Source organism: Molossus molossus, unplaced genomic scaffold (genome assembly GCF_014108415.1).
Source record: "Molossus molossus isolate mMolMol1 unplaced genomic scaffold, mMolMol1.p scaffold_m16_p_4, whole genome shotgun sequence".
NCBI classification, from domain to species: Eukaryota; Metazoa; Chordata; class Mammalia; order Chiroptera; family Molossidae; genus Molossus; species Molossus molossus.
Window position 1 is genome coordinate 99,233,337 of NW_023425377.1, and position 23,152 is coordinate 99,256,488.

The 23,152-nt window shown below is 33.8% G+C and overlaps 1 protein-coding gene across 1 annotated transcript in view; it reads right to left on the reverse strand.

Moving 5' to 3' along the window:
• FSTL5 (follistatin like 5) overlaps positions 1 to 23,152 on the reverse strand; it is a 700,938-nt gene that overhangs the window by 567,095 nt on the left and 110,691 nt on the right. The window contains exon 3 of the mRNA XM_036241790.1: positions 14,619 to 14,652. Within this exon, the coding sequence (XP_036097683.1) occupies positions 14,619 to 14,652 (34 nt within the window). The remainder of the gene's footprint in view (positions 1 to 14,618; positions 14,653 to 23,152) is intronic.

Sequence of the window (23,152 nt, forward strand, 5' to 3'; positions counted from 1 at the left end):
AGACTTCACCACATTGTATTTCTAGATTATATATAGAAAAAGATGGCTTCAAGGGAATGTCCTTACTATTCTTTATATATAGAACACTGGTAAAGTAATTAATTTTGAGAAAAAATGTTTCACACTTGCACTTGGAAATAGTCTAAATAGTTCTTTGTGGACTGCATTGAATGCTTTCATGTGAAAGTACAATGACATTTTGTAACTAAATATGTGTTCTAGCTTATTCTTCATTTATTCACAAATATTTTTAAATGCCTTTTATGAACAATGCGCCTGCCCATGCACCTGTTATGTACAATACATCTTAAAAGAGATACAAAAACTAAATAAGTAATCATTTTAACCATAAAGAAACTGATTTTATGTACGTGTTTGATAAACATAGTAGATTTTAAAAGGTGGGAAGTAAATTAATTTTATAACTTTACATATCTAAGTATAAATGTATGACTCTATAAATGTATTTTAAATATATTTTATTTATATAAGTTTATAGAAACTATTATGAATTAGTATATATAATATTTAATATATAATATGCACATATATATGTGTACTTATACAAATATATACATGTATTTATAAACAGAAGTTTGATTTACATTTAATTAACATGCTTTGAATGCCTATGAGAGTCCAGATAATGTGCTAGGTACTTCTCATATATGTATTATCACATTCATTTTCACATTTGACCGTGACAAGAAAAACATTTTAAAAATACCAAAATTGTAAATGAGAAAATTTATAAATGAATGAAAAAAATATATACAATTTACATATATACTTTTCAATTTGGATACATAGCACTGCACATTTATTTCTTGTTCAGCCAGGATCATGAGACACAAGCCCTGTGCATGCACCCACACTGTGGACAAAACTAACCATGTCAGTTGTGGAACAGAATGAATTAAAGGTAAATCTGTTGAGTTGAAATTAAATCCAATATTTGTAAAAATAAGTGATTAAGTGTAGTGCTGTGAATGATATTGATATTGAAAAGCATCCTTTTCCTTCCTATAGCTATCTTTCTGATCTTATCCAAGATAACTCATAATATAGTTATTAAATAATTCCCCAAACCTTAGTTTATATGTCAAAGCACTCAGTAAAATATGGTAATATTATTTAAATTGACAATTTTCAGTATTAACTATGTACTAAAACTGTTCCAAACCCTTCTTTATGTAATCATACTTAATCCTCCTCTCAACAGCACATTTAGATGGGTGCTACTGGCTGTCTTTCACTTACAGAAATAAAAATTGTGGCTCAAACTAATGACGTAACTTGCCTATAGTCACATGGCTTGTGAATGTCAAAGCCACTGCTTAACCCAGGCAGGTTAACTCATCATATGGCCATTTGACTCTTTAACCAGGCAGAAAGGAATGAAGTTATTTCCCATTAAATAAAAGTAAAAACAAAGCATTTTCATTAAAAATTATGCTTTTCCAGCACACATTTATCTTATGCCCCTTGCTGACTGAACCAAATAATTATTGCTTTATCAGGCCCTTCATAAGGTTTAATATAGTGTTTTAATTTCATTTATTATACTTTATAAATGATATTGAAGTAAATAAAATTAATCCTTTACTTTTTTAAATCCCAGAGCAATTCAGTTCTTTATTTTAAGGCAAAGGTTTAAGATTTTCCCACTTAAAGTTTTAACCTGCTCTCATTTATATTAGCTATGAAGCATGAATGTTTTGTTCATTTTGATTCTGACATTTAAATAACCAACCTATTTGTTCAATTGTTGAGGAGGCAGAACTTTGCCATTCAGCAGTGGGCACAATGTCATTGACGTTGGTTACTATGCAGTTCCAAGCAGTGCGTATATTCTCATATATAGACTTATCCAAAAACAGAAATATTTCACTGCACTTCACGTGCACTAGGAGGCATAGAGATAATTTTGAAAGTGACAAGTCCAAGTGAAAGCAGTAAGTTTATTTTAAATTTAGCTTCAAGCATTCATTAACTGTGTAATCTTTCTTGAGTTACTTAACTTTCAAGATTCACTTTTGTTACATATAAAATTGTGCCTACTTCTCTGAGCTTTTTAAAAGATATACTAAGCTGGCCCTGGCCGGTTTGGCTCAGCGGTTAGAGCGTCGGCCTGCGGTCCGGAGAGACCGGGGTTCGGTTCCCGCTAAGGGCATGTACCTTGGTTGCAGTTTGTCCCCGGCCCTGGTTGGTCGTGCGGGTGGCAGCCACTCGAAGTGTCCCTTTCACATCGATGTTTCCCTCTCTCTCTCTCCCTCCCACTCTGTCTGTACAAAAAATGGAAAAATGTCCTCGGGTGAGGATAAAAAAATAAATAAATAAAATAAATAAATAAAAGATATACTAAGCTGAAAAAAATAAAGAAATACATAGATGTGTGGTTCATAGCAAGAGGTTGATAATTATTAGCTCTTATTCTAAGCCTTTAAAACAAACACAAGCAACATAAAAACAAATACATGAACAGAAAATAAATCACATATAATCACTTAACATGGTGATTATATTCATTACATTATTTACATAATATATAATATTTTTATGATATAACATAGATCATAGAATTTATAATATAACATTTTAACAGCATATATAATTATGTAATATTCTCCCTACCAAGATTTTTGTAAGGAGAAACTTAAAACATCATGTATTAAAAATTATAACGGAATAATAATGTTCTACCATGTCCATGAGAGGATAGCAATTTACATAATAAAGAAGTAGGATTGCCACATAGAAAACTAAGAAAAGTACTGATTCCTTTTGAGGTGAATCTTAAACCGGAACCCTGTGTTCTTAGCCATCCGATTAAAGCTTCACTTCCCTGAGAGGATCAACTGTCATGCAGACCAAGTAGGGACAATCTGTGACATGGAGCCCTTCCCTGTTAACGTTTTTATGAGAATTACATCATGAAAATTAGCAACTAATTTCCATGATTCTGAACCCCAGGGAAGAGGTTCAGGGCAAGATTAAGAGACACATATTTTGCATAATTAGAAATTATTTCTTCTGTAAGGCTTGAAGGTTTGGCAAGTAATTTAGAGGTAGCAGCAGTTCAGCCTCTCAGAAAGGGAGTTGATCCATCTCTCATACATTTAATCTGTTAACTCTCCAGCCTCCGTCACCCTCTATTACTAGTGTCTCATCCTACGCTTTAGACAGGAGCTGGAGTAGAGAAAGGGGATCGTTAAAGGAGATACAGAGAAGAAAATCTGTGAGCACCCCTATGGGATTTTCGCTGTTTTTAGTAAACAGCTGGTATTCTGCGTTGTGGGCAGATTTTCTAGGAGTTTTAGTCTAAGATCTGGGAAAGCAGAATAATTTCTCTGTGGTGTCCGCTACTATATCTCCAGTGTTTGGAATATAATCAATGTTCAACAGAAAAGTTTGAAGTTTGAATAAGTGACTATATGAACCATCATTGCATCTGACTTAATTTCCTACTGCTATGCTTGCAAGCCAGATAGGTCCACATAGTTATAACATATGGCTGAACAACACTTGTGTTTGCTTTGTAAATTGAGCATAACACCTGGTACCTCCTGGCTGTCACTTTGCAACAGCCTTGCAGGTAGTTTCGCTTCCTGGATTCTTTCCCAAAGACCTGCTACATAGGTCTGTGTACTTTTTCTGTACCAGATCCCTAGTTGTGGTAGTCCAGAATGGAAGGATGGACTATTCAAGGAAGGCTCTTTGTTATGAACAATAGAATGTGCACTATTTAAGGAACGGAGATCTATTAAAGGAAATAGAAAGTAACTCACAGGATTGAAGAAAAGGGCTGTATACTGAGTTCTTGGAAACAACTAAAACCCCAACACAGAAGTGGACTATCAAAGAGTTTACTGCTTCTGCCGTTATCGGGACCAAGTACATAAGGAAGCGGTCAGCCTAGCTGTTGGATTCAGATCTCCACTGTCTTGGCTACTATCCATGAAAGGAAAATTTCTTCCCCCTAAATTGTCCTTGTTTTTCAATAAGAATTTCATAAAAGGCCATGCTTGTTTGAATCTGATAGAAAAAACCTAAAACCTATCCAGAAGTCAAAATGCAAGGGAACCCGGGGAAGGTAGCTTTTAAATGACTAGGCTCCATAGAAAGTCTAGGAAAAGAAAGCATGCTAATTGGTGTTGGAAATGGTTGTTGAGTCATCCAATTCACAGTATTCACTGCAAAGTGATTGCAAATATTTGAGAAACAAGAATATCCATTAACACTTCCAAGAGAAGAACACTGGACCTTTTTTCTTTTTTGCAGAAATAGGTGCATAAAAATTTTTTTTTTAAATTCACGTATACTGAAACGGTAATGATGGCCAATATAAAGGAGTTGGCAAAAGTAGGTTTACAGTTGTGAGTACACGAAGGACAATGTTTATACTTATATTACTATTTACTAATTATTGTATCAATTTCCCCATCAACAACTGTAAACCTGCTTTTGCTCACCTCTGTAAATATATCGACAGTGAAATTTACTCTTTTTTTTTGGTATATAAAATCTTCTAAGGGATATATAAGATAATACATGGGAAGCACTTAGCAGAAAGAACTGGCAATAAAGAAGTACTCATAAATGTTAAATCAAGATAAATCAAGTGAAGTACCTAGCACTTATTAATTGCACAGAAGCTGTGAATTATTGCAATTATTCTTTTTAACCCTGCATTTATTTGACTTTTAAAATGACTACACAGTAACATTATAGAAAGAAAAAAATTATGTCTTTCTCTATTCATCTATCTATATGCGTATGTTTCTATTGTACTTTTACCTTAGAAGCAAATTTATAACCATCTCCCCTTCCATGAAATATCAACAGAGAGGCTGTGAACAGGAGAACCCCACAGATGCTTTATTCTAATGTGACTTGCACCCCCGAGGCCAATCTGGGAAAAATACTCTGTGAATGATGGTTATGACTGTGGTGATGGTGGTGGTGGCAAATACAAATGTTTATTGAGTAGGTGTTTTTTGTGCTGCTACTCTTCTCGGTACTCTGGGACGCAATTCTCCGTGGGTCTCTTGCATTTCTGCCTGTCTGAACACAAGAAACACCGACTGTTTTGGGAAATTTATCCCAGGCTTTCTTTTCAGAGATGCTGCATAGTTAATATCTTTGGAAGACAGAGAGAGTGCTTTCTTCTGGACAAGGGGCAAATGCGTTTACTGTCAAGTGTAATAAGGAAAAGTTCTCTCTACAGAGCAAATGTGTTTCCTGTTCATTATAAATATGCGCCTTTTTCAAGCTGAGCAGAGGGAGTGGTCCTGTCATATAATGCGAACCGCTGCATACGCAGGTATTATCTGGCCCTCTTCTCATCGTCTGGTGGGAATTGTCACAAATGCTGGGGCGCTCCTTACTGCCACGGCTCTGAATAATAGACTGTTTTTGTCTCTGGCACGGGAGCCTCATGTGTTTGCCAGCATGCAGGCAACTGTGAGACTCACCTGTTAGATTGAGAAGAGACTAAAATCTCAGATACTGCACAGTTCTTGCTGTGTTCTCTGCATTTAATAATGCGCTGAATCCCCAAATACGCCTATCAAGAAGGAACTGTAATTACCCACATTTGATACAGATAAGAATATCTGTACACCAAGGTGTACTCATCTTCCATATGTTTATGTTCAAAGCAGTGTCCGTGACATCATGTTATTTTTTTCGTTCTATGGAGCTGCATATATCATAGTAGGAGCATAATAAGAATAATGTGAGTCTAAGAATAAAAATATGACCAGCTGGAAGCTGTTTAATATAAATAGGTTAGATGTCTCCAAGTTTGGAAAATAGTGTGGATTATAACCTAGAATTATGCAATATAATGAGGTAAAATAAACTCAACATGTCTTGACCTCTAAAATTAACATTTCATGAAATTAAAGCTTATTTTCATAAATATGTTTCCACTATGGATGCATTAAAAATGGTTGCAAACATTTCAAAACATATTACAATAAGAACTCACATAAACCAAGAGTTTTTAATCTACTCAAAAGAGTCATATACTTTACTACATTTAATCCTTAAAACAGCATTTTCTGATATATTATATTCATAGTATAGGTGAGAAAAAGAGATTGAGTCCTTAAGTGGGGGATACATAATTGAGCCTAAGCATGCTGAGTCTCTACCCCATGATCTATTTTGAGAAGCGTTATATAAATCAGTGCTTCTCAGAATGTGGTTCATGGTCTTTGAACGAGACGAGCTGTTCCCTGAAAGGGCGTAATGGAGGTAAAGAACTCCTGTTCAAATACAATGGATATGTTTAATGAAACAAAAGTAATCATCACCAGACGATTAGATAGAAATCACAGTCCATATTTGACCATAGTTTTCCTGACTTTCCAATGTCTAATGGATAAGGATTCGATGCACCAATAATTGAAGAAACAATGATATTAATTGTAGAATGATATAAATTTTTTCCAGTAAAACATGTATATCTTTTCATCTAATTATAAAATAGTCACCCATATAATGAGTTAAGAGAATGAAATGTATCTTGCAATTATTTAAAAGAGAAATTATTTGACCTTTGACATAATAGTCTCCAAGTTAACCAATCCATCATAGTTAGACAAACAAATGTACATCTACTTCACCTCACAGAAGTCACTAAACATAATACTACTTACAGAGTTACAAATCCTTATTATATAAGATTTATATCCTTCATACTTCAAAAAATTTCAAATAACTTACAAAATATTTAAGTACTATTATATTAAATGTTAATTTAAGAACTTGGAAAAGAAGGCAGAAATAGTTATTTAAAAAACCCAACTAAATATATTTTCTTTAATATAGTAAAATTTTATGTTGAAAGTACCTGGGGACACAAAGTGAAAAAGGAAAACTGATAAACCATTTAATTTATCATTGGCAGACTAAACAGGTGATACTGTTATAGTAATCTGGTTATTATTTAACAAAAAAGGAGTAAAGGGAAGACAGATAATGTAGGCATGCCATTTATACAGCTTTGCCAGGAAGCTGCAAGTTAATACTCTCCAGGTCTGCTCCACACAGATTAATGGGGGAAGTGACTGAACAAAGGCAGTTTAGACACATGCCCAGTAAGGTGTGGGTGACATGGGAAGGTGCCTGCCTATCAGTCACACTTAGGAACAAGTCAGTGGCCAGAATAGATGTGTCCACTGCAAGGGGTGAAATCTGAATATTTAAATTCCTAAACAAAGAAAGTGCTCTTTCTCTCTCTCATGCTGTTGGAGTCTGACGCATGGCTTGTGGGGCTCCCACACCCTGCATTTGTCCATATGGCCCACGGCCATGTGGACTCCACGCAATGGACCAATGGACTATGATGCCTGATGCTACATAGGATTCAGCTGCACCACAGAACAGATACATTGGACACTGGCTCTGTTTCTAGCTCTGCCAAACCCCCAGCTCCCTGCCTCCAGGACTGGAATAAGGGAACGGGGACTTTAGAATCTAGAGAATGTAACTCCATACAAATAAAGATCATTTATTTTCCTGTGAGAGTCTTAGAAAATTCATTTTCTCAAGATATGGCGAGATCCCTACTCCCACTATTGAAGAGGATATGGGACCCACTAATTCCTCCAGTATCACAGGGACTTGTGACAAAAAAAAAAAAATTTAATTTTCATATGTCCAAATTAGGAGCTGTTCTTTCACAAACGCTAACCATGGTGAGTGAAATTGTTTTGTCAAGCTAAATAAATGAAGCCCTCAAACACATTTTGGTTAATATTACTTGATATTTTTTGATCAACTATTTCAGGAGACAGTTTGTGAAATTAATAAAATAAAATAAAACACCTTATCTTGAAAACAATTTAGCTCTGTTAAAAGTTTAGAGTAAAGATATTCTGTATTTGTGATTGAAGGGAAGATCAATGTTGATCTGTGCAGGCAAAAAACTATTGAAAAACATAAAGAAAATCCAATGAACATTATTCATTTGATATTACACAGAGCATTAAATTATTACTTATTCATAGAAAAAATAAATCCAGTTATTCTGGGTTGTTTTCCCCAAACCACCAAACCTATTATGCCTTGAGTTCTTTCGGAGAGCACAGCCTCCTGATGGGCAAAGTGAGCCTCAAAATTAATCATCCGGAAACCAAACTACAAAAGCAGGTTTACAGTTGTGAGTATGTGCAACAGAGTTAAAGTTCATGTAATAATCAAAACCTGCATGTCTTTTCCCATACAAACAACCGTAAACCTACTTTTGCACACCCTTGTAAATGACCCTTTGGGTGAGATGATTTATTGGTATCCTTTGAAAAACTAGATAATATATACCAAATAGGGGGAGGACAATGATGGGTTTAGGATAATATGAATTGAGCCCTTCTTGGCATAAATAAAAAACACAATCTGATATGGTTTGAACCCTCTTCTGGTTGATGATGATAGCGTCATTAGGTAGAGAAGGATGTTTGCCTTCCTCTGTACTGTGGCATGAAAGCATGTATCAGGATCATCTAAAATTGTACCAAGGTATGTTTGAATAATTTTATTAAAGAGTGGAGAATATTACCTTAATTCTCAGAGAAAAGTTATTACTTTTCAATGAAACCTCTACTACTTGAAAGTTATTGAGCAAGGCATTTGGAGAAATCATTTAGATTTTGTCTGGTAAACATATTTTTATTAATTTATTTTTTTAATGAAAGTATACATTAGAGCATAAATTGTTATATTTTTGAAAGTCTGTCAAAGTAACAATTACTATCCAGGTAATACTATATTTAGGGACTTAGAAAATTTTCATGTATGTATTATTTTTCAAAAACTTGCTCACATTACCACAGAAGTTCACAAAACATCACTTGCAGAAAGAAATGTGACCATATTTTACTTTTTTTTTTTTTTTGTACATGCCCCTAGTGGGAACCGAACCCGGGACTCTCTGGTCCACAGGCTGACGCTCCAACCACTAAGCCAAACTGGCCAGGGCCATATTTTACTTTTTAAAAAATCCTTACCTAAAGCCATTTTTCTATTTATTTTCAGATAGAGTGAAAGGGAGGGAGAGAGAGAGAAAGAGAAACATTGATGTGAGAGAGATACATCGACTGGTTGCCCCCTGCCACAACCCCGACCAGGGCCCAGGGTGAATCACAACCGAGGTATATGCCCTTGACCAGAATCAAACCCAAGACTCTTTGGTCCATGGGCCAACACTCTAACCGCTGAGCCAAACCAGCCAGGGTGTAATCATATTTTAATAGTAAAAGATCTTAAATGGAAGAGGTGTAAGCTAATAAAATCAGAAAAGTCTGACAATGTGTTCATAATAATTGAGGATTACATTTTTAATTGATTAGTTAATCAACAATGAATTTATATTCATATTGTCAAGCTAGGTATATAGTAAAATGGATTGAAATATTTGCGATATTCATATTTGTAATTAAAGAGTTACCAGTCAGTCATCTATTATTAAGTTTTACACATATGACATTGGCATTTTTTGCCTCAAGGTAATCAATAATTATTAATGGAATTTATTTTGCCCTCATTTTATTTACAAATTGTGTTTTTAATAAAACAGAGTAAAAATAGAATTGTTCTTATATAATGCAACTGCTACAGTGTAAACACTATCTAAGACAATTATTGCTCCCTCACATTGCTTTACAACATTTAATTATTTTTTTTTAAGAATAATTATCACAAATCTGCCATAAGTACACTTGTCTGGGACCGATTCAGAATTTCTGTTCACCAAAAGCAAACAAATAAACAAAACTATGAATCTTTTGGTTCACATTTTCTTTTTTGATTTCATTAAGTATATTTATTTTATTTTTTTATTAATTAATTTATTTTTGTTACAGATGTTTCTCCTTTTCCCTTTACTGATTCCCCCCCCCCCCCGCCCTGTCCCCAGCTTTGTTGTCCATGTCCATTGTTCATGCATACATGCATATAAGTTCTGTGGTTTATTTCTTTCTCTCACACCCCCTCTTCTGGGGATTGTCAGTTTGTACCCCACTTCCACGTCTCTGGGACTATCCAATTCATCAGACTGTTATGTTCATTATATTCCACAAATAAGTGAGATTATATGATACTTGTCTTTCTCTGTTTGGCTTGTTTCACTTAGGATGATACTTTCCAGGTCCCTCCATGTCATCTCAAAGGATAAGAGATCTTTCTTTCTTACAGCTGCATAGTACTTCATTGTGTATATGTACCACTGCTTTTTCATCCATTCATCTACTGATGGACATTTGGGCTATTTCCAGATCTTAGCTATTGTAAATAGTGTTGCTACAAACATGGAGGTACATATATTTTTTCTGATTGGTGTTTCAGGCTTCTTAGGGTATATTCCTAGAAGGGGGATCACTGGGTCAAATGGAAGTTCAATTTTTAATTTTTTGAGGTAACACCATATTGTTTTCCATAGTGGCTGCACCAGTTTGCATTCCCACCAGCAGTGTACTAGAGTCCCTTTTTCTCCACACCTTCGCCAACACTTGTTGTTTGATAGCTTGTTGATGGTTGCCATTCTGACAGTTGTAAGGTGATAATTCATTGTTGTTTTAATTTGATCTCTCTGATGATTAGTGATGTTGAGCATTTCTTCATATGTCTTTTAGCCATTTGTATGTCCTGTTTGGAGAGGTGTCTATTCAGTTCCTCTGCCCATTTTAATTTCCTTTTGTTGAGTTGTATGAGCACTCTATATATTTTGGAAATTAACCCCTTATCTGATCTATCGTTGGCAATTATGCTCTCCCATACAGTGGGTTACCTATCCATTTTGGTGGTTGTTTCTTCTGCTGTGCAGAAGCTTTTTAGATTGATATAGTCCCATGTGTTCATTTTCTCTTTTATTTCTGTTGCTTTAGGTGATGTATCAGTGAAAATTCTGCTGTGTATGATGTTTGAAATGTTGTTGCCTACATTTTCTTCTAGAATTTTTATGGATTCCCGAGTCACATTAAACTGTTCTATCCATTTTGAGTTTATTCTTGTGTATGGTGTAAGTTGATGGTCTAGTTTCTTTTTTTTGTATGTAGCTGATAGAAAAATCGATGAGGGAGAACACTGATTGGCCATCTCCTGAATGCCCCCACTAGAGATCAGGCCCACATCCTGGGCATGTGCTCTGACCGGGTAATCGAACCGGTGACCTCTTAGTGCATGGGTTGATGCTCAACCACTGAGTCACACCGGCCAGGCTGGTTCACATTTTCTAGAAGTGAATTTTCTTGTCTTTTAGAGTTTTGGACTTACTAAGGATTGTAATTATTTTTCATTTTTCATAAGTTCTACAAACAATTGTTAGTTTCAGCAATAGATTTCTAAACTGAAATATCAAAGAACGTAACATTCTTAATGTATGACATTGTAATTTGTTAAAAATAGAGTGATGCTGAATTCTATACAATGGCAAAAATCTCCATTTCAGGTATTAGTTATTGTACTGGTTATATTTTTATTTCCTAAACATAAAAACATGAAACAATTAGTCAGAGTCTCATAGAGGGCTCATATGTATGAATTACCATATTTTAGTTTTACTTAATATTTTTATTTGTTCATGTCATATATCCAATGGCTTTTAGAAATAAGAATTTTTATCCACTCTGTTCCTGACTAGCTAGCTACCTGACGATTATTAGCGACTCACCCCAAATATAACTAGCAAGGAACGGGGAATGTACTTTATTTCATCACTTCCGAATGGGAAGAGTGAAGAGTATCCATTTGATGAGAGAAGGGAAACACTGTGTGATGAAAGCAGCTGAGTCTTTCTGCTGCAGAGTCTCAGATACCTTTTTTCCAACAGAGCAAGGGTCAAGCTGATCCCTAGGAGCCTGCTACAGCATCACCATTTGTGAACTTTCCACAATGATGTTATTCTTCTGATTGTTGTAAATATTTTAAACAGTTTTTGAAAATTAAAAACTCCACTAAGTTGACAGAATGTTAAAGCTATTTTCTCAAAAACTATTATTATTTCATCACTGGTAACTCTAGAATGAGCTCAAATATAAATGAATAAATCAATCACAAATTAAAATACTCCCCTGAAAAATATTTGGAGAGGATAGTTGATTTGTTGTGATCTTTATACTAGAGCTATTCTTCAAAGAAAATATTTCCCAATAATATTTATAGAATTCTTAAGAGATTATAAAAGCATAATGTATTCTATTTTATTTTTATTAAAAAAACTTTTTTTTCTTTATTTAGAGAGAGTAAATGAGAGGAAAAGAGAGACAGAAACATCAATGAGAGGAACATTGATTGGCCACCTTCCACATGCTCCTCACTGGGGATTGGGCCCACAACCTGGGCATGCATCCTGGCTGGAAATCATACTGGCAACCTCTTGGTGCTTGGGTTGATGCTCCACCACTAAGTCACAACGGTCAGACTGTACTCTATTTTTAAATATCTGTAATGTCACCAAAGATGTTTGAAATATGGCTTTCTGGATAGTTGATCTTTCTTTTTTTTTTAATATATAGGACTTTCTTCATTGTCTTGCTATTATCTTCAATTAAACTTTAAGGAAGCATATCAAACTACTATAAAGCTAAAAACTATGTAACTAAATATATTAGGCTTTAACCCATTTCACAACAGACAATCTAAACACAAAAATCAATTGAGAAACCAATAGATATTAACTATTGAACCAAAATTCAATTTGTCAGGTGAATTTCATGTAAATATAATCTTAGAATACAAAATAATATTAGAATAAGAGCATGTGTGGATGTCAAGTAATTAATCAGAGATAGAACTGCAAGTTTCTAATGATATCAATATACTTCTCCATGTGCACAGAGGAAAGAGGGATTGATGTTTATTGGAGTGCTTTGTGTGTTAATGTAATTTCAGGTCACGAGTATCATGAGGTTGAAGTGGTTGTCCTAAGCAGAAATAGGCATAAAATGCAGGAAATTAGAAGATTAAAGCCCTTGCCGGTTTGGCTCAGCGGTTAGAGCGTCGGCCTGCGGTCTGGAGAGACCCGGGTTCGGTTCCCGCTAAGGGCATGTACTTCGGTTGCAGTTTGTCCCCGGCCCTGGTTGGTTGTGCGGGTGGCAACCACTCCATGTGTCCCTTCACGTGGATGTTTCTCTCTCTCTCTCTCCCTCCCACTCTATCTGTACAAAAATTGGAAAAAATGTCCTCTGGTGAGGATAAAAAAAAATAATAAAATAAAATAAAAAAAAAGAAGATTAAAGACTTCCTCTGCATGCATACCTGATTATATAATAAAAGCAATCTGGCGAATGAGATTACCAATTAGTCAGAAAACCCAGAGATGTCCTAGCTGAGAATTGGTTACTAATATTACATGAAGACATAGGTTATATTTCAATAATTAGATTACCAAGAAAGATACAATATTTGATTTTCAGAATTTTTATCATCTACCAATGGGTCAACTATAGCTTTAAAGCTTAACATTTTATTCTCTTAACATTGATATTTAAAAACATGTTAAATGAGTTATCCATAATTTCCAGTAAGATAACATTCCAGATGATTCCCATGGTCAAAAATGCAGGTCTTCTAAGCAGAGTTAAGCAACAATCCTGGTGTAACCATGCACCTCTGACTGACGTAGAATTCAGTAATGTAGATGCCTTCGTGTGACACCTCTGAACCACGTGTCAGCCAATAACAGTGAAGCAGTGATAAGCCTCATCTTAAAAATTGTATTACATTATAAAAGAAAACATGTTCTTAGACAGCAGTTGGAAAATAAGTTCTACTACTTCAGATGGTATGATTTATGTACCCTAAGGCAATAAAGCATCAAGAAGAAAGTGACATGAAACTTATTTGAACTATAATAGAATTATAAAAATGATTTAAGATTAACCTGAATCACTAGCACCTATCACGAGAAGGAAGAAGCACTCAGTATGCTTACAATGCTTATAGAGTTCAAATGCACGCCATCCAGTACTTCTTCAAACAGAAATTCCCTTTAGCAACACCAATGCATAAAACTTTGAATTAACATAAGTGTTTTGAGAATAAATAAGTGTAATAATTCCATATACAAAATAACCAGCTATGCTGTAGTTTGCTGGAAAACAACACAAATAGTCTGGTAAGATGAAAACTTCCTAGAGGCATTTATTATCTCAATGAGTATCTTCAAAACTTAACAATGTCTTTATGGGGAAAAAACTCTCCCTGTCAGACTAGAGTTGACTATGCCACACAAAAAGCTGTCAGCAATTTTAATGTAGAAATAAATACTTTCTTGCTTTTTCATAGAAAATAAAATGATAGAGCAGTGTCTAAATAAATGGTTCTCCATGAGGTATATTAGGAAAAGTTCATCTGCTAAATCATGGTTGGGATAGGAAGCCAGCTCTTACGAACAATGCTTGGTGGAGGAATTCTATGACAACAATTCAGGGGACACACAGAAAATTATGGCCAAGTTTCCCCAAAGGGCTCATAATGGTTTTAAAATCACACTGAAGATTAATTCTCACTGTTTTCTCAATTTTAACTATATTTTCAAAGTAGCATCAACCTTTTATATTTCTTCACCTATGCTTACATGAATTTATGAGACTATAATCTTAAACATTCCTTACCTTTGATTCTTGAACTTTCTTGACTTTTTTCCTGCTGGAATTAAAACAGAAATAGATCAAAATCTGTACGCATGTGTGCAACAGCCTGATATAAAGTATCAATATAAGTAAAGACTTGTCTAAATGTTTTATTGTCCATATACCCTGGAGTCATTGTGATATAATTATCATCTTAACAAATACATATGCCAAATCTTTTATTAGAGTAGTAATCATTCCTAGTGGACCTATATTTCTCTAAGAAATCAATCCATTATATGAATATGAATTTGTAAAGAAATGGACAAATGGTTAATGAATAAAAAATAACTTGTCATGCCTCTCACATGCCTTAGGCTATTCCATTTAATTCAAACAGATTATGAATGATGTCTTCAGAATTCACTTTCAACATCTCTACATTAATCATAAGTTGTTGGTGAGGGGAAAAGTTTAAGAGCAAACAGTGGAAAATTCAGTAAAAAACACAAAAGACGTTTCAACTGTCTTTCCTTCAATTTAACTTAGAATCAGTCCCTGTCTCACTTCTCCAAGGCTAAAGTTGACAACAGTTCTATTACTTATTCAAAGGCTGCTTCAGTCAGACCTGTCTTTCAATTTGACATACTCTTTATCAGTTACCAGGCAACTCCAAAAGAATTAGCTTGCTTTCAGTTTCTAAGTAGAAATTGTGCACTCTATGACTTCTCAGTTAATATTCATGTGGTTTACTCTGTCTAAAAGTTTCAGGGTCTCAAACTAAAAATAACTTTAAAATATGTTTTTAACAGAAAGTGACAATTACATATATGTACACACACACACACACACACGCACACACACATACACACACACTCTGAACTGCAGACCTGTCTTAATGCCAATAAATTTTGGTAAAATTTATACACATAATAAAAATATATAGAATTTATTTTGCTATAAGCTTTAATCCCAGCATCATATTTTCAGAATGTGCATATTGACAACTGTCTATTTATTGGATTAGCTAACCCAATGCATGACTCTATTAGACGTTAACATTTTTTGTGTTTTAATTCCCTACCCTCCCTCATCCAGCCTTTGAGTTTGAATGCTGTTCTGTCCTTGTTAATTAAGTGAGTTTTCCAGTTATAACTTATTTTTAGAGTATCTGTCTAAATATAAGTTACTTGTTTTAAAAAAAAACACATTAGTTTGTCATAATTATAGGACAAGCAGCCTTAAATTTTTCAAAGAGGTATTTGTTAATGAAAAACTCTCTTTCCTCCTTTTTTGCCATTCATTTATTTATTTAGTCATTTATTCTTTCAACAAATATGCATAGATTATTTTTATGTGCCAGACGCTGTTCCAGATGATAGGATATAAAGGATGAATAAAACATAAAAATACATCCTTATTGAACATACTGCGTAAATGGTAATAAGTATTATTTATTTTATTTTTTAATTAACTATATTGGGGTAGCATTGGTTATAAAATTATATAAGTTCCAACTGTACATTTCTATGATACATGATTTGTATGTTTAGGGGAAAAGAGGTAGTTTTGCAGTTTTATATAGGTATATAACAATCATATGAGTTTTGAATAAAATTCTGAATGAGATGAGAAGATGCTCTGAGCATATATCTAGGGAAAACATGTTCTAGGAGAGAAAACAACTACAGGCTTCCTGAAGTATAAGAGTTCTTGGCATTGTCAAAAATACCAAGGAGACCAGGGGTTTTCGTAGGAATGCAATCAGGGAGGCACTAGGGACAGATAAACTAGCATTTGAGAGAGCTGAGAAAATATTGAAGGTTTTTCTCAGAGGTATAACATTATCTAAATTGCATTCAAATAGAATCAGAATCTGACTACTGAGAATAGGTTAAACAGGGCAAGGACAAAATTGGAAGGACCAGTAGAGAGGATATTGTAGCAGTGTAGGTGGGAGGTGACAATGGCTCAGACCAGTGTGGCAGCAGTGGAGTTGGAATCAAATCTCTTAGAGCTGGAAAGATTTTCTGATAGAATATATGTTGGGTGTGAGATAGAGAATAAGCAGGGATACTTTCAAAGGTCTGAGCCGGACGGAGTTAGCTCTAACTATGATGGGGAAGATGGTTGAAAAAGAAACACTTTCTCCCCAGCCTGGTGGTTCAGTGGATTGAACATCATCCCACGGACTGAGAGGTCCTGGTTCAATTCCTGGTCAGGACACATGCCTGGGTTTAGGGCTTGATCCCCAGTAAGGGGCATGCAGGAGGCAGCTGATCAGTGTTTCTTTCTCACATCAATGTTTCTATCTCTTTCTCTCCTTACCTTTCTCTCTCTAAAAAATCCATTACAGAGATAAAACATATTTATTTAGAAAAATGAACATTTTTCTGTTCTTTACTTGCTTTCTAGCACTGTCTCACTGTAAATTTTTCTTTTGTTGTCCTGCCAACCCTATTTCATTGCCTTTAATGATTCCTCCTCATATTCTCATTCCTAAATGATTTTCCTAGACACTGAGGTCTTGTCTTTCCTCCATACTCCTCACTCCTACGGTGATCTCATTCAGTCCTCCGGACTTCAGTTCCATCCTTCTTCTAAGAACTCTCGTATTTATATCTCTAGCCAATCCTCACCATTAAACTTCAGACTCATATGGTCAACTGTATTTTTTATATCTCCACTTGGACACCTAATAACAGCCTACCCGTCATATCCAAAAGGGAACTTCTGATCTTCCCTTACTTATTTAGCCATCTCTCTCATGTTCCTCATCTTCTTCACCTCTCCATCCTTCTACTTGCTCACTTAACGAAATGTTTGTCTGCTCTGCCTCTAAATAGATGAAAAGTCTAGGATTTTCACGGGCTTTTTATTTGACTTTGATTTTACTTTGAATATCACTTTGAGGATGCAAAGTAGGCAGATAATTAAAATGTTTGGAACTCACAGGCAATATCTCAATAAGACATATCAATTTAGAAATCTGTATAAATCATCAATACTGTATCTGGAGAACATGAAGTAGAGTCGCATGATCTAGAACTGAGTATTGAAAACAATACAAGAAAAATAGGAAGTTGAATCAGTCAACTCAGAGAATGAAAGAACAGAAAAACTGTAGGAGAAAACCCAGGTGAGAATGGAATCATGAAATCCCAGAGGATATATGATATAAGAGGGAATCTTTCAATAGTATAGAATTCTTCTGACAGGTCAAGAACAATTATGTCGAAGACAAAGCCTGTTAGATACTTTGAAATGAATAGAAACACTGACTACAAAAAATAAACAAACAAACAAAAAACCTCACATTTTTGGTGGTGTTACAGACTTGAAAGTAAAAAAAGTTTTTCAAGGAAGGACAGGACAATTGAGAAATGTGTAAAGGGGTAAAAATGAAATGGAAGAAACATCATGAGGAAAGAGAGGCCTGGGATGGTGTTTAGCTGGAGAGTAAAGTCAAATCCCTAAAGGGGGTATGTTTGCTTTTTGTTTATTTTGCTTAGTTTTATAATATATTATTTATATTACTGAGGATTGAGAATGTCTAAGTGGTAGGAGATACATTGTAGAAACTGAAAGGATCAAGATAAAAGGCAGAGACGATATGACTGATTTTATAAGGGTAATGAATAGGTGGTTATGATACAGAACATAAGTGCAGCAAAGTCCGGATAAGAAGAACAGCTTGGTATTGTCAAAATCCTAAGTTTTGCCTCATAAATTTGTAGAGATATAAATCTTAGCCATATTTTAACTATAATCAGATGGTTGTAACACTCACTGATATTGTACTTTATTTGTTTCTTAAAATCCAATTCACTACTTATGCATTTGTATATACTTAAAAATTACCTATGAAAATATCTGACAAACTAGAAATGTTTAATGAGAATGTACTTAAAGAGGATAAATTAGTTATTAATTTATTTGGCTGGGGAGAATGGGAACAGACTTGTAAAGTATGAAGAAAACAGGGATAAGCTACTCCATTTACAGCCAAATTTGTGCTAGAACCCTGTTAGTAGAGATATGTACATAATTTAGAATTTTGAAAGTAATATCTTTTTTAACTTGCTTCTATGACTTTGATGCATTATTCACCTGGCAATATATATTTTCCGCAATTTTAATTTACAAACTGTTTTAAATGTTAATTTGAAAATGAAGGAATAGTAAAGAGAAAATTGTAATTATTTAATTATGTGAGAACTCTGAAGTGATCAAAGAGATTTGTTATGCCGTATGCATAATATATTTGAAAAAATATTCTTATATTAAGAAACTTCAGTTCTTGTTTGTAATAGCAGAATGCTAAACTCCTAGTATAATTCAATTTTAATATTCCTTTACAATTTTTCTGATAAAGTGATCTTGTTTTGAAATTAGACATATATCTTGGCCAGGTATCAAAGCTAAATAATAGCAAACCATTCATGTTTTACTTTGTACCACACCACTTCTTGGAAGAATACCAAAGTGCTATATTAATTACATAAATAGACTCCAAGAAATGCAGATCAGTGGGAGAAATGAGCAAGTAGATTTCTTGCAGACAGTTTAACAAAGATTAGCAAAGACAATCTGGGCAGAAGTTTGGATACAAGGAAATACATAATTGTATAATAAGATCTCTTAAATACTAAAAAATAAAAATGGAACTTAGGTAAAACAGAGGAAAATTAAGTCAAGTTGAGGCACACAGGTTTTAAACTGATGTGGTGGTCATAAATTATGTAGGCAAGGTCAAGACTAGCCAAATAATGTCAATGCACAGGATGCTAGTCCTTTAAACTGGCAGAATGTTATCACTCTGGAAGACATTATTAAGGATGTTTTTACCTAGTATTTGGATTTATGGCATGACATTTATTAGAATCTGATGATGACTATAACATAATAATTAATGTCTTATGATCAAGGATTAGACCTAGATATCTGGCCACAATATCTTCAAACATAGTTTACAGTACCTGGTTTCTTCTTTCTCACTAGGAAGCACATGCGCTCTAGGAAGAGAAGCAACCACTAAATGCTAACTGCATCACTTCCACCAACAAATCATTGATTATAAACATTAGAGTATCAGTGAATTGTCCTCCCATCTCAGGCTATAAAACTTAAATCATTTTAAGGAAAGGCATCAATCCAATACAGGTAATACCCATCAATACTCTTTTTTTCTTTGTTTATTTAAATTTGTGAATGATTAATGCACACATATATATAAATATAAATTTTGGTGGTAAGCACACATAAAGGTAAAGGTTACTAATTTTAGAAGTCTGCCTAATTTAAATTACTTCTCAGAACTTTTCCATTTCCTTTGATGTAATTATTGTTCACTAGACAAATACCACCAAACAAAAATTGCAAAGTGCTATTGCAGTAGAATAGTCATGTTCAATATATATTTAAGATTTTCATGTGCCAAGTGATGAAAATAAAAAAATATTAATATTAAAATGTTTATATTTATTAGAACTATTAATTAATATGGATTTAAATACATGAAGTTGGGAATAGAAGACTATTTTAGTAGAACCATTCCACCCCAGTCCTGTAATAAATCCCTTTTATACCATTCTGATGAACGCATATCCATGAACACGTGAGCTCCTTCCCCCAGTCCCTACACACACACACACACACACACACACACACACACACACACACACAGGCAACCAGTTTCTCTAAAACATATTTTCTGTGCTTATTTTATTGTAAAATGCCTGGAGAGTAAGAAATATTAGCAATCTTAATGCAGAATATATAGCCTCCTACACTTTGGAGATATAGATATATTTCCAGAAAATCATATGATGACTTTTCAGTCTGCTTAATCACAATCTTCTTAATGTTTATTTAAAATCATTTCCCTTGTAATTTGAATCCTGGTCTTGATCCATTATCACCTCCACAATAAGCCTCAACTCTGACCATTCTATTTAAAATTGTACCCCTGCTACTATTTGATTTCCTTAAATTTTTATTCATTCTTAGCAGAATTACTACTTCCAGGAATAATATATATTTGTTTATGCATTGTATGTTTCCTTTACTGGAATGTTTATTTCAAGAGCAAGAGACTTTGCAGTCTTAACTGGTTTATCCACAGTTATCTAGAAGAATATCTGCAAGAGAATGAGCACTATTCCTAACCAACTCTCTAAACTCTAGAATTGAACAATCTGGTGGAGGATCAGGAACATACATGAAATATTTGAAATCATATGTGGCATTCAATTTTGAAATTATATATAAAATCTAGAGAGCACAGTCAAGGGAACAACACATTCTTTTCCTTAACTTCAGCAGAGGAAGGGACGCTTTGAGAAAGTGGTGAACTGGGAAATACTGAGGGAAGATGAGCATATAAGAATGAGTGGTTGATCTCTGTAGCAGAGGAAAGGAGGGAATTCTATGCAGAATATACAGCGTGAACACCACTACCGATGCATGGTAAGATACCACACCAAGCTCTGCAGTGGTAGTGCAGAGTTGGGATGGTAAAAGACATGCACTAGACTTTTAAGACGAAATCTTGAACTAGACCTGAATTTACTCACCAAAGCCCTTCTATATTCAATAATATCTGCATTCTGCTTTATTACAGACATATTGTAATTTTAAATATTAAATTTGCAAGTTTTATGATGTAAATGTATTTGTATTTACATTTAAAATAAAATCAATGCATATTATGGAAAATTTATAATTACATTCATCATGTAAATCTAATTGTAATCATCATATAGATTTTTTTGGTCTGATTTTTTTTTAACCCTGGAGTGTTTGTGATCAAGTTAAATGAATAAAACATATGCAAAAACAATCACTAGGTAGTGTGTCAAATACAATCAATAAGAGTATGTCCGAAGAGTCACAAAGGACGTCTTTAGTTGATAAAATGATAAAAGACATAAACAAACTGGATCTTAAAAGGTGAGCAGCATTTAACTAGGTAAACAAATTATGATTATCCAGGGCATAAAAAATAGCTGATAGAAATAAGGAATCAAGTAGTGAAATATGTTAGATAGAAAATAATTCAAAGACAAACATAGTAGATAATTTTTAAAAAATCAAAGGGAAATTAAAAGTTCCATCGTGGTACACACATATATGAACCCTTCTCTCTATAATGAAGTACAAAACTATTTATTTATTTGCAATGCATATAGATTTGAGGATTTAAAAAATGTTAGGAAAAGAAATGTTTTGTTACTTAACCTATAATCTTAAGACAAAAATCAGAGTTCTGTGGGCATTTTGTACAGCATTACTGTTTTATATTATTACACTTTGAGTTGAAATATGGAAAAATTAAAAAAAAATTTGAGCCTGTACATTTGAAATGAAAAGGACATTCAATAAATTAAATAAAAAATAATTTCTGATAATTTTATCAATACAGTGTAAAAAATATTCCATTTTGAAGGATGTCCAGCATTAATTTGGAAACATTTAAAGGAAATACCTATTTTACTTTTGAAATATTATTTATGATTTTTTTCTAAAAAGGGAGAGATTGCATTGTAAAAATTGATAATACATATCCTAACTGACTTTCAGATCCTTGATTCATTTATCTTATTTTTGTGTAAAGACATCTGAAATATGATTAGAAGGTATTAATATTCTTATAATCATGTTACTTCTTTAAAGGTATTGACTTGCAAACTGCTTACATCTTGAATACAGGTTACGCTTGGAATATACATGGCCAGCACTGTGCTATGAGGCAATGGTTAGCTATGGATAACATGAATTTCTATCTCAGAATGTGAAAGACAAATAGCTATTAATTATAAAACAGTGATAAAGAAATTACAGGGTGATGTGGAAACAAGAATGGAAAGAGAAATTGTCTGTGCTGAGTGTGGAGCAAAGGAAGAATCCACAGTGAAAATGTTCCTTGAACTAATTGAGGACAGTGTTTCTCTCTTCTTTTTTTCTTTTTACTCAAAAGAGAGAGAGAGAACTCCTGGACATGGACACCAGTGTGGTGAGTGCAGTGGGGAGGGTGGCTGGGGGTGGAAGAGGGCATTGAGGTTTTAAATCTGGTGGGGAAAAATAAAAATAATATAATAAAAAGAATTAAAAGACGGTAAAATAATTTGCCAGGGAAAGGGTATTAGGCTGTGCAAAGGCACTGAATTGTAAAATGTTTAATCCTTTGGGAAAAGCTGAGCAGTTAAGCATTTAACTGTATTATTCTTTAGACATGAGGATTATATAAAAATATATTCAAGAAAGTCTCTTCTGTCTCCAGTAAAAAATTTATGTGCACTTAAATATTATAGCTGAAGCTATTTGTTAAAGAGCCATAACAATTAAATAAACATGCCAATTATTATAACAGTTTTTACAGTGTGTTTTTGGAGTGTAAAAAATAATGATGATTTTCCTAACACAAATCACTAATTAAAGTATTTGGAATAAATATAAATATAAATCACTAATTAACTAATGATTTTGACATGGAAATTAGTAAAGTGGTAGGATTTAAATTGCAGACATTTATTTATATGCATATTTGCATAAGCCATGGATACAGACAACAGTGA